Source organism: Rhamphochromis longiceps, linkage group LG19 (genome assembly GCF_057381845.1).
Source record: "Rhamphochromis longiceps isolate RC_006_pf linkage group LG19, R_longiceps_female_GT1.1, whole genome shotgun sequence".
Lineage (NCBI taxonomy): Eukaryota > Metazoa > Chordata > Actinopteri > Cichliformes > Cichlidae > Rhamphochromis > Rhamphochromis longiceps.
The window spans coordinates 26392561-26410078 of NC_140575.1; the positions used below are offsets into that span (position 1 = coordinate 26392561).

The 17518-nt window shown below is 39.2% G+C and overlaps 1 protein-coding gene across 1 annotated transcript; it reads left to right on the forward strand.

Moving 5' to 3' along the window:
- Positions 1-1079: 1079 nt before the first annotated feature.
- On the forward strand, positions 1080-5926 carry LOC146646908 (platelet-activating factor receptor-like). Its single transcript, XM_085392329.1, has 2 exons — positions 1080-1186; positions 4706-5926. The coding sequence occupies exon 2, from the start codon at positions 4712-4714 to the stop codon at positions 5924-5926; it is 1215 nt and encodes a 404-aa protein (XP_085248455.1). The 5' UTR covers positions 1080-1186; positions 4706-4711.
- Positions 5927-17518: the final 11592 nt, after the last annotated feature.

The following is a 17518-nucleotide window of genomic DNA, read 5'->3' on the forward strand; positions in this document are numbered from 1 at the left end:
ACAACAAAATCCACTCTGGATACTAACAGAAACTAAACTGAATTAAAAACAAAAAGTCAAAATGAAATAAAAATAAAAAATAATTAGAAAATACAAAATTAAACAGTGGTGAGCTATGATAGTTTGAATTACCAAAAAAAAGTTAGTGCTGGTTCTAGCATAAAAGTGTCAGATTGTTGTGTATCAGCTGATTGCTCATGCATCAGAGCTGGACCACAAAGCAATGGAAGAAGGTGGCCTGGTCTGAGGAGCCCATGTGGATGTTACTTTGACATGCACCACCTGTTGCAGACCATGTACACCTTTCACAGAAGACAGTTTTATTTATTACTTTTATTTATCTTACCTACCTTCAATGGAAGGACAACAAAAAGTTATTCTCAAAGGCTTTTCCCTCCATTGTACACTACCTTTGTCATCTGCATCAAAACTCTGCTCATCTGTCATAGGACACTGTATTGATGGTAATGTATTTTGTTTCCCACAGACAAAGATGACACAATCAGTTACTATGACAACAATGAGTAGTGAAAACCAAGTAACTGTTGCACTCCTTCTGTAGGTTTATGCTTATGCATATGATGCCGAAAGGATGGCACAGCGACACAGGGCCTGCACCTACTCTGGTTCCCGTTTTATTTTAGGGTGATTAAAATCATCGGTAGCACATTTTGCTGCATTTTTAGAAAATGAAATTCAACTTAAATCTGTGAATAGTGGCAGTGACTTTTCATACACAGACTAACATTTATAACTCCCCAATTTTATGTCTCATATTAGCATGTGCCAGTCTGTCTCCTTTTCAGGACTAGTTTTCCTAGGTAAGCAGCTAATTTCTTTACTTGGTAACATCATTTTTCGTGGTGGTGTTTTGAAAACAATTCTATGAATCGCCAAAAAGTTAGTAAAATGTTGCAGCAAAGTAGACGTTTCTCTTCATGTTATTCTCAGGTGCATGAAATTGTGTAGGCGAATCTTCCGTGTCTTGGACCTTTCAGGTTTTTCCTATGAAGACTGAAGCGACACCTCCTCCGTCTAGACCTGAGAGAGCACTCCCACTCACACAGTCAAACACATAACTGTCCTCTCTGTCAGAGAAGTCGTGCTGCTGCTGAACTGAAGCTGTGAATTCATTCAAAGTGTTATTACATACAGAAGACGATTAAACAACAGAAGGAGCAGTCGGGTAAGCAGTAACTCTGTCATTTGTTTTTTTATATGTCAAATAGAGGTTATTAAGAGATGCAGATAAAACTAAGTCTAATGTAAAGTGTGAAGCTGTATGTAGTGGCTGCAGTGTCTTCCACTCACTAATAATAATTAGAATAATTACTTAGTGTCAGGACTGATATTAGACGAGGACATCTCCCCCCTCCCCCTTCAAAAATGTTTTTAAAATAAATAAATAAAATCAACAAAACCTTTATTTCAAATAAAATTCCTTTATCAATTTCTTAGTATGATATTTGTATAAAATGAATATTTTGGGGAAGGTAATGTCTTTCTCATAATGTTAAACTGAATTTGAACTCCAAATTATTATTATTAATTATAGCATAACAGGATTATTACATTTTGACTAACTTGTAATAAAGCGATTAGATTTGATATTATCAGTAGTTGAAATCAAAATTGTAAAATTGCTAACTTGGTTTCTTAGAACTGTTTGTGGTGTAGCTGCTGATCTAATTAAAACCATTCATTGCGTGCTCGAAACTGGAAACATGTTGCAAACCTCTTGCAAACTGCAGCAGGCTGTTTGGTCATTGCTCGTTCAAAAAAGTCAATTTGCACCAACATTCGGTAGCAGGTTGTTTATAGCAGGTTATAGTCTAAGAACCACATGCTGGTTAAACCACTTGCATACTTTTGTAGTTCAATCTTTTTGATGAATTTAGGTCATGTGCTAAAGATCACTATCAGTACTTAACCAACTTTAGTTTCAATAACGTCTCTTACGTAACCATTTTGTCTTCAGTGGCAACCTTTACAGTCACAAAGGCCACCCCAGTCAGTCTCTTTTGCTCTGTAACTGACTGTGACTTCTTTTTAATACCCTTATGTTGTGTAGTGCTACAGTAAGATGCAGACTCATGTGTCCTCTTATCAGAAGCATTTTCCTCTGAGAATTAGATTAGAGAATAGGTAATAGGAAGGCTTATATGCCTTTTATACAGAATATTGAAATGTTTGTTTGAAGACAGTTTCTGTTAACACATTAGAACTACAGTTCTGCGAAACACAGTTGCAAATTGTGATTTATAATCACTTTATTGTATTGCTTGCTTTTACTAAGACCTTTGTAACACCCCTTTCAATCCTTGGAATAGAGATTTGAATGTTTACCTGTGTGCTGGGCCAATAGCTAAGGTTCGACTGCTAGAGCAAAGTGGATGACTAATGAAACGCTCAGAGAACTTGGTTTGATAAACTTGTATTCACAAATGAATAATCACATATATATACAATGAAAAAATAGCATTGTAGAGCGGAAGTTGTATTTACCTCTCCAGCACTTATTGAGCACTTTTAAGGGCATTTCTTATCACTGCTATGCAGATGATATTCAGATATATCTCCTTTAAGCCTCAAGATGTTTCCAAGCTACAGATTTTGCATAGATGCATAGACTCCGTTAGAGGTTGATTGGCTCTAAACTTTCTTCTACTAAATGAGTTGAAGACTGAACTCCTCGTTTGTTTGGGTTATGGAAAACTTGGGTCCACTTGCTACTTTTACCAAAACTTCTATCAGGAACCTTGGTGTAACTTTTGACTCAGCTCTGACTTTGGTCATGTTAAATATCTGGTCCGCTCCTGTTTTTATCACTTGAGAAACATTGCTAAGCTGAGTCCCACTGTATCGCGCTCCGAATTAGAAATAGTCATTCATGCATTTGTTTCATCTTTCATTCATTGTTTATTGTTATTCTTTGTTTACTAGTTTATATAATGCCTCTTTGGAGCATCTGCAAGTTGTTCAGAATGCTGCTGCAAAGCTTCTGACCAAGTCCTCCAAGTACTCCCATGTCACAGCCCTGCTGCACTGAGGGTGTGTTTTTGGACAGCTCTTTTAAATTCGGCAAACAAGTGTCTTCTGTTGTCAAATCTTGCTTCTATTGCGTCTTATTTGCAAGGCCAGACACTATGACCCGCACAGGGACCTGGAAAAGCTTCTCCACGCCTTCATGACATCTAGGTTGGATTACTGCAATTCCCTTTATTTTGGTCTTAACTCTACTTTTCTCCATAGACTGCAAATTGTTCAGAATGTGGCGGCTCATTTCCTTACTGATACCGGGCGGCGTGTCTCTATTACCCCTGTCCTTGCCGACCTGCATTGGCTTCCCGTTAAGTACCGTATTCAATTCAAAATCCTGCTGCTCACCTTTAGAACTATTAACAATTAAGAGCCAAGTTACCTCATTGAACTACTTAGATTATACACCCCTGATAGAGTACTAAGATCATCTTCCCAGTCACTTTTGGTACCACCGAGATCCCGGCTGAAGACTAGAGGTGACCGTGTGTTTGCCTTGGCTGCACCCGTGAGTCTGATCCATTCAATTCTTCAAATCGCAGTTAAAAACCTGTTTATTTAGCCTCACCTTTTCTACCAGTTAATGCTTGTTTGTTAAGTTAGTTTAATGCTTGTTGCAATTATCGTTCTATTCTTAACTATTTTAAAATTTTTCTTGACTCCTTTATCTTTTACACATATTGTTCTATTATGCTTTTATATGTATTTCTTTTGTTTCTGTGTTTTTAATGCCATTAACCTGCTAGCATGTTTGGTACTTTGCCATGGCTTTCATCTTTCTCTATTACTTACTTCTGACACTTTTGTATGTTAAGCACTATTATACCACTGGTTTTTACAAGGACAAGCACCAACATATATCAGTGAATTTTTACATCCATACATTCCCAGCAGGTCCCTGAGGTCATCTGATCAAGGGCTTGCTAGTTGTCCAACACACGAGGCTGAAAACAAAAGGTGACAGAGCTTTGTAACTGTGGCCCCTAGACTGTAGAACTCTCTCCCTTTGAGCCTGAGATCTGTGGACTCAGTGGTCACTTTTAAAAAACAGCTAAAAACTGATCTTTTTAAACTTGCTTTTGGTTGATTTTTATCTTTGTTTCAGCTTCTGTGAAGCACTTTGTGATTTTCATCTTAAAATGTGCTATATAAATAAAATTTAACTTTACTTTTACTTACATGAAAGAAAAATGGGGCTCAATCATGAAAAATAATAAACAAAACACGCCCTGTGGGAATTTGACTCAGTCTCTCTCGTGTCAGCCCACACCCTTAAGTGTGAGTCCAATAAGGGTTCTCTTTGCAGAATGTGCAAAGGAGCTATGAGGTGCAATTCTGTTCTACCACTTAAGTAGAATTTGAACAGTTCAAGGCTCGTCCAAAGAATTTAACTTTCTTCTCAGAACAATCATATCAAGGACTCCTGGACGGAGTGCTCGCCATCTTTGGACTGGATCATCAATGAACCCTGACCCTGACAACACCCTGACCTGTATAATACAGTCAGAGTAACATTCAAAAATATACATTTAGTCATTCATACATGTATTCTTTCCCTTTCTTTCTTTTCCCTCCATTGTACACTACCTTTGTCATCTGCATCAAAACGGAGTAAAACTCTGTCATAGGACATTGTACTGATGATAATATATTTTGTCTCCCACAGACAAAGATGACTCAATCAGTTACTATGACAACAATGAGTAGTATGGTGTCCACAACCATTAATCCGTTCCTGGACTCTCAGTTTCGTTATGTGCTCATCCCGGTTTCCTACATCGTCTTCTTCATCCTGGGCTTCATCTCTAACCTCTACGTGCTGTTTGTCCTGCGCTGCATCCATCAAGCCAAGGCCATGGGAGAAATTCACATCTATATGACCAACTTGACCATTGCTGATCTTCTGTTTGTGTGTGCTCTTCCCTTTTGGATTGACTATTATATCCGTGAGGGAGACTGGGTTTATGGAGACATCATGTGCCGGGTGACAGGCACCTTCTTTTTCATCAACACCTACGGCACCATCCTCTTCCTTTCAGCCATCAGCATCAACAGATACTGGGCGGTTACTCGGCCTCTAGACGCAGCCTCGTCAAACCGCAGAATTCGTGGAATTATTGTTTGTATTTGTATCTGGGTGTTTGTTCTGACGATTTCTGTTCCTTTTCTGGTGAGTCCAGGGATCAACGTGCACCGTAAAAACAACACCGACATACGTCGCTGTTTTGAGGGATACCAGGGTGGAACTAATGACAAGAAGAAAAAAGTGGCTGTCACTCATTTTCTAATAATTGGATTGTTTTTTGTTGTCTTTTTACTCATTGTGATATGCAATGTCCTTATTGCTCAAAGTTTAATTTCTAAAAATTCTCCTCAGTCGGAAAGTCAGTCTTCAGGAACACAGTCTAAAAAGCTCACTGTGACATCCATATTTAAATGGCCCACAGGGGTGAAACGGAGGGCTCTCCAGATGTTGCTGGCAGTGGTGGGAGTGTTTGTTCTGTGTTTCCTGCCACACCACATAGTTCAAGGCCCCTGGGCTCTGGCAGTGCTGGAGATCGAAGACGGCTTCGGCCACGTGAAGTACAGCGAGACCACTCGTCAGTTGCTGAACGACGCTCATCAGATCACCCTGGTTCTTATGGGCCTCAACTGCATTTTGGATCCTGTAGTTTATTATTTTGCCACAGGGAAGTTTAGAGGACTCATCAAGGCCCACATTAAAAAATTAATCCCATGCACGCAAACTCGGAGCTACCACTTAAACCAGCCTGCATCACCTGTTTGGACTCTGGGAGGAAATCAGAGGCCTCATAGGAAACCCACAAAGCCCGGGGGGCAGGATGAAACTTATTACACTGAAAGGAGCTCTGTGGTTATTTTATAAAGTATTTTCAAAAATCTAACTTATCCAGCATTTTGAACCAAACCACATCTCAGATAAGATTCTCTCTATTTTATGACTTAGATGAATCTCAGTGACTAACTGTGGAATAATTCTGAATCTTCAATTACATTATTAAAGAGGACATGAAACACCACACATTTGAAGGTTAATTAGCTCAGTGGAGCCCTGTTGTAAAAAAACAAAAAAACAAACTGTAATTGAGGTAATATGGATTTAGGAAATAATTGTTTTAGGTTAGAGTTTTTAGAGCAAGTCTATGGTTTGGTTGGTTTCTGCTGATAGACTTACATTAGGTTATGTTAGTTAACTAGTGACAGAACCAACAACTCAGAGGAAAACAAAGAGACTAAAATTAAAAAGCAGTCTAAGGGAATCACATTTGTACTGCCCCTGGCTGCAGCAGTGAGTCTGATGATAATAAAACAAGGAGGTACTGTCTACTTTCACTCTGTCAATTTAGCAGTAAGTCATCTTTTTCTTCAAAATATAAGGAAATGAGGGGTAGCTCAAGACTTCCACAGTGTTGTACCTTTGGCCTATACCTCTAACTGACCTGTACCTATAACTGGTTTTAATATAAATACAAGAGATTTGTGATTTATGACACATCACCTTGTGGAAGTTAATCTCTGTTTTTGTTATCTTGTGACATTATTACAACATTCTCATAGACATGATGGATTGTTTAATGGAAGTTGATTCATGGAAGATAAATTGTTAAACAATATGCAAAACCCAATTTTTATGTACTGAAAACTCTTTATCTGTCATTCTTCTTTACCATTTTTCCCCTCTCACCTACCTCACATGTTTTTATTCTTATTTCCTCATCTGTGAGGATCTCATTGTTATGGGAACCCACTGGTCAAACCTTTTTTTTTTAAATGAAAGGACATCTTTTTTCTCACCTTTCCACATTTGCAGGGTTCCCTCTGAAATGTATATGCGTTTTTGTAAATAAAAACATGAAATCAAATTTGATCAGAGGATCTCTGCCTTTATTAATTCCTTGCATTCTGATTGAATGCCTACAATGATAGCACATGATGATAACTGAGGGCCAGTTGAGTAAGTATAGCAATTTTAAATATGATGATGTCAACTGTGGTGGCAGTAGCAATACAAAGATACTCTTCTAAAAATCAGGTGCAGGAGTGTTACAGATGTGCAACTCTGCCACACATGCCTGTGTAGATCTTTGATGTGTTTTATTAGGAGCAATGAAAGGGTTAACCCAATAATGTTACATCAGAGGACACCAAAATCATTTTAGCTTATATCTCAGAAGTGTATAACATAACAGCTAGCCTTACCAGCATGAACCAACCACATAGTGAACAGATTAATAAACATTGCACTTCTACGTAAGTGGATTCTCTAAATGTATTTCTTTCACATTTTATTCGACAGTGCTCAGTTACATTTATAAAAATGGGTCATCATTTCAGATGAAACATTATAAACTCTCATTCTCGTGAAAAACTACAGATGTTGTTGGACGGAGAGAAACTCAATGTTTGGCAGACACACCTGTTCACGGTAAAGTTTTTACACCATTTCTGATAGTTATATACTGCAACAAGAAAACCAAGTGACTGTTGCACTCCTTTCGGTTTGTGCTATGTACATGATGCAGAGAGGATGGCACAGTGATACAGGACTTGCATTTACTCTGGTTCCTGTTTTATTTTAGGATAATTAACCCCCAAATTTTATGTCTCATATCAGCATGTCCCAGTCATTCTCCTTTAAGGAACTGTTTTCCTGTGTAAGCAGTTCTTTCTTTACTTTGTAACATCATTTCTTTGTTGTTTCATGTTATTATCAGGTGCATGAAATCGTGGAGGTCAACATTACATATTTTGGACCATTCGGGGCTTTCCTAACAAAACTGAAGCAACACCTCCTCCGTCTAGACCTGGGAGAACACTCCCACTCACACAGACACGTAAATTCCCTCTCTGTCAGAGAAGTCACTCTGCTACTGAACTGAAGCTGTGAGCTGAGCTCACTAGAACTGAAGAAGCTTCTCGAATGAGAGGTGAAACATCTTCAAGCAACTTGAAGAAGTCCAGACACTTTTCTTTCCAAGCTCCTTAGACTACAGAACGATGGTGGTACAGGGTGAATTTTTACCCATTTACATTTTTATGTTTTGTCAACATTAAATGAAAGAAAAGAAACAAAAACTGTCCCACAAAATGCCTGTGGACATCATTGACGTGTTATATTAGGAGTGATGAAAATATGCTAATGAAATCAAACAAAACATCAATCGGATCTTTATTTAAACTAACTGATTGGTCAGTTGCAGTGTTGATCATGGAGCAACAGTATTTTGATGATGCAACTAAAACATCAACACGGAGATATCTGATAAATCACCTCTGACCATGGATGTGTAACGGCCACACAGAACAGCAAGCTAACCTGTTTATCCTTCACAACACTGCCTTGTATTTTCATGCAACCAATGAATAACACAAATTTAGCGTACCTCCATTTGTTTTACAGGACCTTTCACAATACAAAATATAGTATAGAAAAACACAGCTTCAAAGCTTTAAATTTCCAGTTTATCATAATAATCTAAAATGATTGCCAGATATTGAAAGCTGAGGTTATTCTGAAAAAAGGGCAAGGGTATTCACTTACCAAAATGAGTACCAAACTACCAAATGAGTTCAGGCGGTATGATGCTTGACACTTTCCTGTGATTATTTTCATGTTGGCTTGAAACAAAATATCAAAACTTTGCCTCTCTAAAACGTGAAATAGACACAGTGAACTGGCTTGATTTCACGATTTGACATGATATTAGGTTGGATAAACCCCAGTGATTGAGGCTACATCAGTAACATTGCTATTTATGCATTCTTATTCCCTCAATTTAGGCCCAAATCGATTTGATGTTTGAAGGCACACAGTGTTGGGAAATACAAACTTCCCTCAAATGTGTTAAACTTAAAGTAATGAGTCTATTTTGAAGATGAAAGGAGTAGAAAATACAGATATTTGTGGTTAAATGTAACGAGTAAATATATAAAAAATCGTCAGAAAAATAAATACTCAGGTACAATATAGATATCTGAAACTTCTACTTAAACACTGTAACAAAGTATTTGGACCTTGATACTTCCAACTCTGAGCACAATAAAGGGTGTCCGTGGAGAGCTGTACACAGTGCGTCTTGAGTGTGCATCACAATACTAAACAGTCTCAATCAATAGTGTGTAACATTCTTTGCTCTTGTACAGCAAAGTAATGCTGTGAATGTGAGAACTATTAGATTCTCTTTTCTAAAGAAATTCATGAAAGAAACAATGCCAAATAAAGAAGAGGGCTGCATATTTGTCAAACACTACCAAATAAAGTCACGCAGAACTGCAGATTAGCAGGGTTTGCAGTGGAATAACTACAGTTAGTAAACATTAGTAAACATTTGGAGAACTCAGGCTGTGGCTTCTTCTTCCACTCAATATTTCATTGTTTCATTAGCATCAAAACGACTAGACAGTTCTTGTCGTGCTGTGGTATTCACACACAACAATGCTGAAGGACATCTCGTGTCCATCTCTGGGGAAGCCAGTGATTTTGAGATAGATGAAAGCAACTGCAAAACCTTTTTAACAAAATAAATAATGTTCCAACCACATTTTGTGACCCAAACTAATTGAAAAACGGTAGTAGCTATTTAGTAAAGGTTAATTGGCTCAGTTTATCTAACATGTTCAAGATAAAATGGATGGATGTAGATGGAGGAATCTAGTGTGTGTTGAAAATAAGGAACAAAATGTACTGTGTCTGTCACGATTCTGGTATCTCGCTTCTTTGTGAATCGGAATTTAAAGCATTTTAAAAACCACAACTAGATAAACTATCCATAGAGTGCAGCATCAGCTTAGGCTCGAATCTTTTGCATTGTTTGAAGAGATATATAAGTCAAATGTAATAACTGTGTATAATAACTGTACAACACTTTAGGTCTTATCTCCGTGTCGCAGTCACGCTCCTTTTTGAACGAAATTCCTCTGCAGTTCATTTCTATAACTGATAACATTCGTTTCTTTCTCTGCTGATTTTAATTAGCCGCAAACACAGTGTTGGGAAATAAAAACTTTCCTTTAAATGTGTTAAACTTAAAGTAATGAGTCTATTTTGAAGACGTAAGGAGTAGAAAATACAGATATTTGTGGTTAAATGTAACGAGTAAATATAAAAAATCGTCAGAAAAATAAATACTCAGGTATAATATAGATATCTGAAACTTCTACTTAAACACTGTAACAAAGTATTTGTGTCACGGTCTGTGTGGCAGACCGTGCGGATGAGGGGAATGAGGACCCAAGATGCAGGACTTTGTGATGAAGGCAGTGCGTTTATTTACAGTACTGGAAATAGTTCACAGAATCAATCCCGTGTTCTCCCCTTGACTTCCGTGTCGTGTCTTCACCCACAAGTCCGTGCTCCGTGCTCTTCCGCTCCTGTGTGTCCCCGCACCCCGTGCTCGCTGCTCTTGTCTTCCCTGCTCCTTCCTGGAGAAAAAAAACAAAGAAGCAACTTGTCAGGACACTCGACTACCGCGGGCATGCACTCGCTGGACTTGGTATTAATAACACTAACGTGGAGTCTCACGCAACGATCCCACGCCGAGGAGCGCTCGGCCACCGTTTTAAGAAGCTCCCCGACAACGCTTCATTAGCTGCAGGTGTGTGAGTCATCATCTGCTTCAGGTGTGGCCATCCTCTAGATAGGACACACCCACCAGGCCTACCTGAAACCCAGTACTCAGCCACACTCACAGAGACACCCACTTGCCTATACATACCAGGACGGGGAATCACAAGAACAGCAGCAGTGCAGACAACACACACATCACATAATCACAGCAATAATTATAACAGTAGTCCACACTGCCCACGGACCCTGAGTCCCCGGAGCTGGGTCCGTGACAATTTGGACCTTGATACTTCCAACTCTGAGCACAATAAAGGGTGTCCGTGGAGAGCTGTACACAGTGCATCTTGAGTGTGCATCACAATACACCAGGGGTAGGCAACCTTTCTGATGGCGAATGCCATTTAAAATTTCCTCAGAAGTCAGTGTGCCATTTGATTGCATTAGCAATAAATGTAATAACGCTCTATATTAACAGTTACACAATATACTGAACCACTTTATAGAATTATATTTGTTTGCAGATGTTGGCAGCTATCAGCAAATAGTTATCAGCTATTTTGAAACAAAAAAGACACTTTTTATTCATAACAAGAACTCCATAACAGCAAATGAACTGTACAACAGAAAATACAAATGCTATTTATGGTCTCCTCACAACAATGATAAGAAAAATAAACTAAGCCAATAATGTTAATGTAATCTTTGGTCTCCCACTCACAGACACAGGTCTCCGAGTGTCCAGCATTCAGACAGTAAGGCCAATAAGGCCTCTGCAATGTTCTGAAGACAGTCAAACTTGTCAGGTAGTGATGTCCAGCAGTTGAAAATGCAACCTCCATGAACACACACAGCTGTGGATTCCAGCTGCTTCGATGTTGCATTAACTGGCATTAACTCAACCAGTTAATGCGAGACAAATCTAGCTGCTCATTAAAGATTTCTGGTTTGATCAGAAAAGAAAACATCGGTCCAAACACCTGAAAGTCCCAAAAATGCATTGTGTCTCGAGTCTACGGATGTATCCGTGTATTTCCGTGGTGCTGATGCTGAGCGGAAAGCTCCTGAAGCTTTTGAAGTGTCAGAATGTGGAAAGCTAACAACGTCCCTCTCACCAGTAGGCTAAGTTATTTTTAGCCAATTACAAGTTGAATCTGATAGTTGGGGTTGTTAGCTAAGATACCGTCATTAAGAAGAGGAACAACTAATGTGTCTATGCGAGCTGATTTGAGATGTGCACCGCTGGTGCGGCCATTTATTTTTTGATGCACCTTCTCAGATTAATTCACTGCGTGTCGTGCACAGGGCTGGACTGGGACAAAAAAAACAGCCCGGGCATTTTGACTAGAGACCGGCCCACCAGGTATTAAAGCCATAAAGCCTTTGAATGAAAACAAACGCTGTTGTGACAGTGATGTACAATGTTGTTGGTATATGTATGATTTCTATACATTTTATGTCAGATAAAAACTTTGGTTGTAAGCTTCAGATAATTATTTAATAACAGCCAGACATTTTAAATGAGAATAAGAAAGTATTTCTTTGTGCCCCTCTTTCCCTGCCCCACCTGGCCCCCTGGCAAAACTTTGCTAGATCCACCCCTGCACAGTTACCAGCCGTCAGCTACATAGAAAAGGATCCTGATGTTATTTGACAGTTCATAACTTCCCTCTAACTTATTCATGTCACCTAAAAGGTAAACCTGTTTCTCCATCACCTGTTCAGCTCTGATGATTCAGTAAGGACATCTCCTGGTTTCATCTTCATGTTTCCCTCTCACCAGATAAACAAACCAACATAATGACCAGCAGCTTTTACGGCTGTGGCTCCAGCAAACATCTGCAAAATGTTACGTCTCAACCAAGTACTGCATGCTTTCTATATTTTTAGACGTGTGTCTCACAAACAGCAAATATTGTCAAAAAAAGCAAGAAATCTTTGGTACTCAGTTGCTGAGTGACGCTCATCAGATCACCCTGGTTCTTATGGGCCTCAACTGCATTTTGGATCCTGTAGTTTATTATTTTGCCACAGGGAAGTTTAGAGGACTCATCAAGGCCCACATTAAAAAATTAATCCCATGCACGCAAACTCGGAGCTACCACTTAAACCAGCCTGCATCACCTGTTTGAACTCGAGGAGTAAATCAGAGGCCTCATAGGAAAGCCCGGGGGGCAGGATGAAACTCAACACATCGAAAGGAGTTCAGTGGTGATTGTATAAAGTATTCTCAGAAATCTCACTTATCCAGCATTTTGAACCAAACCCCATCTCAAATAAGATTCTCTCTATTTTATGACTGAGATGAATCTCAGTGACTAACCTTGGAATAATTTTGAATCCTTAGTTACATTATTAAGGTGGCCATGAAACACCACAGTTTGTATTACAGTTTTTCTCAATTGCTTAAACATTATAAACAATCTTTTGAACTAAAATTTCAAAACCATAACACTATTTTACAAAAAGCACACCCATTTCCCTGAACTATAAACACTATAGGGCGACCGTGGCTCAGGGGGTTGGGAATTTCATCTGTAACCGGAAGGTCGCCGGTTCGATCCCCGGGCTCTCTGGCCTGGTCGTTGTGTCCTTGGGCAAGACACTTTACCCTACTTGCCTACTGGTGTTGGCCAGAGGGGCCGATGGCGCGATATGGCAGCCTCGCTTCTGTCAGTCTGCCCCAGGGCAGCTGTGGCTACAACCGTAGCTTGCCTCCACCAGTGAGTGAATGAATAGTGCCATTGTAAAGCGCTTTGGGTGCCTTGAAAAGCGCTATATAAATCCAATCCATTATTATTATTATGTTAACACATGAGTGAGATTTGGCGAACTGTTACTGCAAAACTCTGCACACAAGTCCCTACATTTTTCACTGCTTACTCCATGTGGTAAAGCACTAGCATTCAATAATGTTACAGTTTTTTTCTGAATGCTTAAACCCTAACTGTGATTCCTGTAGCACAATCTCTAAAACTATTCAGACTTATAGCAAAACCACTCACTGAGTTTGCAAAACTAAAAGCACAAAAACTGCTTTGCACTCAGTTTGCAATTTTGTAACACACACTTTGCAAAACTGTAGGCACAATTCACTGCACAACACTCAATTACCAAATTTCCAACACACTCCTAGCAAAAGTATACACATGTATGGCTATCATTAACACTAATTTGCCAACTGTCTGGCACACTTTCACATGTGAAAACTTTTTTAGATAATTAGTTCACTTTGCAATCAGCCTAAGCACTATAATACAGGTAAGCTGTGTGTGCGGAGTACAATGGAGGGAGCAGAAAGAGTGAGAAGTAGAGGAGGTCGAGGAAGAGGACGTAGAGGTGAAGAAGTAGGATGAAGAGGACGACAAGGAGAAGGAGGAGCAAGATTTGTAGCACTGCCATATGCCAATGAGAAACACACCAATATCATTGATGTAAAAATACTGAAATTGTTACTTTACAGAATTGCTAGATGACCAGATGCTGGGGCAGAGGAAGCATGTTCACTGCAGACCAAGTAACCCATATAGTCATTATGGCGATTGCAAATAATCCTATACTTGGAAATAAACACTTGTGTTTGTTTTGATGTGTTTGAATAAACACCGTACTTGAAGTTTGGATCCCTCTATGCTTATGGATCTATGACAGAAGTATGAGCTCAAACTGACATAGCCTACCTTGTGCACAGAGAAAGCAAAAGCCAGATGTGTTTTGTATTCATACCATCGGTGTGCAGTTGGCGCATTGTGTGCTTAGTAGATGATGGCTTGTGTGTACTGTTTGATATGGAAACACCATTTTTACGAAGGTGTGAAGAGTTAATCTAGCTGTGTTTGCTTTTGCAAGAGAACTACAATGTTTTGATGATTGGGTGACAGGTTTTCTTATTTGTGTGAAGAGTTTTGCAAAATTAGCCAATAGTTACAAAAAATGTGCTTAAGCAATCAGAAAAAACTGTAACTTTAATTAACATAACATTACAAATTAACCAAGTGGAAACACTAGGAGTCAAAATGTATCACACACCAATCAGAAACTTTAATGGATAGATAAAAGGGCAAAAGTCAGCTCATTCAGGTTTGAAACAATGGATCCAAAGACATGCAAAGGAAGAGGTTGAGGAGGAGGAGGAACATAATTGGCCATCGGGCTATTGTAAATGTCCTTGGTCAGCGTGGAAGGAATGTCACTATGTGCACAGCCATCAGCCAATGAGGGTACTCCACCGCCATGCCATTCTAGGACCCTATAACAGTATGGTTCGCCTTGCTTTTCTTGATGGTGTAAGACAACATATGTTCCAGGTGGACTACAGGGAACCAGCACAGCCAGAGCAGCCTCACTATGTTGTTGTTTGGGACAACATCAGCTTCCATCGCGCTGCTCTGGTTCATGACTGGTTTACCAATAACCCAATGTTTTCTAACCTGCCTGCATACTCTCCCTTTCTTAACCCGATAAAGGAGTTATTTTCAGCGTGGTGGTGGAAAGTGTACAACAGGGAACCTTATGTCCGTGTTCACCTCCTCCAGGCCACTGAAGAAGCCTTCCTGGACATATCAGTAGATGCATGCCAGGGTTGGATCAGGCATGCAAGAGGATTTTACCCCCTGCTGCCTGGCTAGGGCCAATATAGCCTCTGATGTGGATGAGATTTCCTGGCCTGACCCAGACCAAAGACAGGATGCTGAGGTGGAATAATGTTTTTGGCGTGTGTTGTACTGCATGGTACATGAATAAAAATCGTGCCACTGTATGTACATTGATCGCATCTTGTGTTCATCATGTGAAAAGGTATTTGAGGGGAAGAACCACAAGCAACATAACTTGCCAGTTTTGGAAATATTGTTTTTAATTTATTGGACCAATGTGTAACACTATCTTGTAGTGTCTGTATTTTTGAGGCCTTGAGTGTGCTGTCTGTGGGCAAAGTTTGATTTTTCAGGAAGAGTGAATGGTTTTGGGAGTAGAACTTTATTTTGACCTGAAAATACTATGTTTGGGAAAGTGGGTGAGATGTTATGGAATTTGTTGTTTACTGTGTTTGAGAATACGAGGCATAGTTTCAAGAAATGCGTTTAAGCAATTGAGAAAAACTGTAATGCAGTGGAGCCCTATTCTAAAAAAACCAACAATGAGGTAGCACGTCTGTGAAGCTGGATTTAGGAAATAATAGTTTAAAGTTAAATTTTGTAGAGCATGTTTACAGGTAGGTTGGTTGCCGCTAACAGACTTATATTAGGTTATGTTAGCTAACTAGTGACAGAACCAAAAACTCAGAGGAAAACAAAGAGACTAAAATCAAAAAGCAGTCTAAGGGAATCACATTTGTACTGCCCCTGGCTGCAGCAGTGAGTCTGATGATAATAAAATAAAAGTACTTTCTACTTTCACTCTGTCAATTTACCAGTAGTTTTCATTGGTAGCTAGCTGTTAGCTGTTATGCTAGAGTTTGTAGACCACTTTATAAATGAGGACTGTGTGAAGGAGAGGCTGTTATAGTCAGGTGCACTGGTGGTTCACTGAACCGACAAGCTAGAGTCAGACACTGATTTTCTTTTGTTGGGTTGGGTGTACCGAACGGTGCAATCAGATAGAAGCGCAGATGTGCGCTAGATGCAATAAGCACTATTTTATGGAATAAAATTATCTTTTTCTCAATTACATCCAAACAGTTTACAACATAACAGGTTAGTATATTTGTGTCATTCCACAAACATAACTAAGTTTCTTATCGATGCACGATCGGGAATCCTAAGATTCATCAGCATGTCCATAGGGGGAATTAATTGATGTCAGTGTTGGACAAAAGCAATGAAGAACAACTTACCGCTAAAGAGACAGAGAAAATAGACAGTACATTTTTCCAAGCCTGGTGAAAAGCTGGTGTGTTGGATTCCAGCTTTCCTGTCTGGTGACTCAGACAGGTTGTCCTCTGCACTGTTCACATCTGCAACCAACCAACCCAGTGATGTCATGTTCTTAACTGGTACAAGGTGGCACTAAACATGCTTTAAAACCTTCAACCTTTAAGAAATATCCAGCTCCATAGACAGAGTTAAATATATGACAGTTGTTTAGAGTAGTGCTCCATGGTGTAAATTTGCCTTTATACATGTAGTGTTTCATATCCACATTAAAGGTTGGAGAGGCTTAATCTAGGAATTATACTTTGCAATCAGGGAGAGACGAAAGGAGCATTCATTGTGTTGTGTGCTTGTACATGCAGATGGAATTAAACATTTACCACAGAGGGACGCTGGTGAAGCTTAAAATGACACTGTGCTTTTATTTTTTATTAGTCTCTGCCTCCATCACGTGGTTTAAATGCAGTATTGCTCACTTATCTCAGTGGCTGTAAAGAAAGCAGTGTGATCTTCAGACTGCACTAACATCCTGTAAAGATGTGGGATCATTCTGAGAGTCAACATCCAAATATGTTTTGAATGGCCTACAAGAAACCTGGAATTCAAGGTGTATTGAAGAATAAATGTGGCATTGTAAAATATTAACTTTTACTGTTAGAATTATGGCACTCTATTTTTGCCTTTTATAATGTATTTTCACGCATATTTGCACATGCTTTTTCTGTCATTCTTCTTTGCCATTTCTTCCCTTTCACCTGCATCACATGTTGTTTTTTTTGTAATATTTCCTCATCACTGAGGATCTTATTGTCATGGTCACCCACTGGTGAAACCTTTTTTTAAAGAAAGGACTTCTTTTTCTTACCTTTAAACATTTGCAGGGTTCCCTCTGAAATGTATATGGGTTTTTGTAAATAAAAACATGAAATCAAATTTGATCAGAGGATCTCTGCCTTTATTAATTCCTTGCATTCTGATTGAATGCCTACAGTGAAAGCACATGATGATAACTGAGGGCCAGTTG

What these genes read in the sequence shown, in the direction of transcription:
- LOC146646908 (XM_085392329.1), top strand. Translation starts at nt 4,712, where the DNA reads ATGACTCAATCAGTTACTATGACAACAATGAGTAGTATGGTGTCCACA.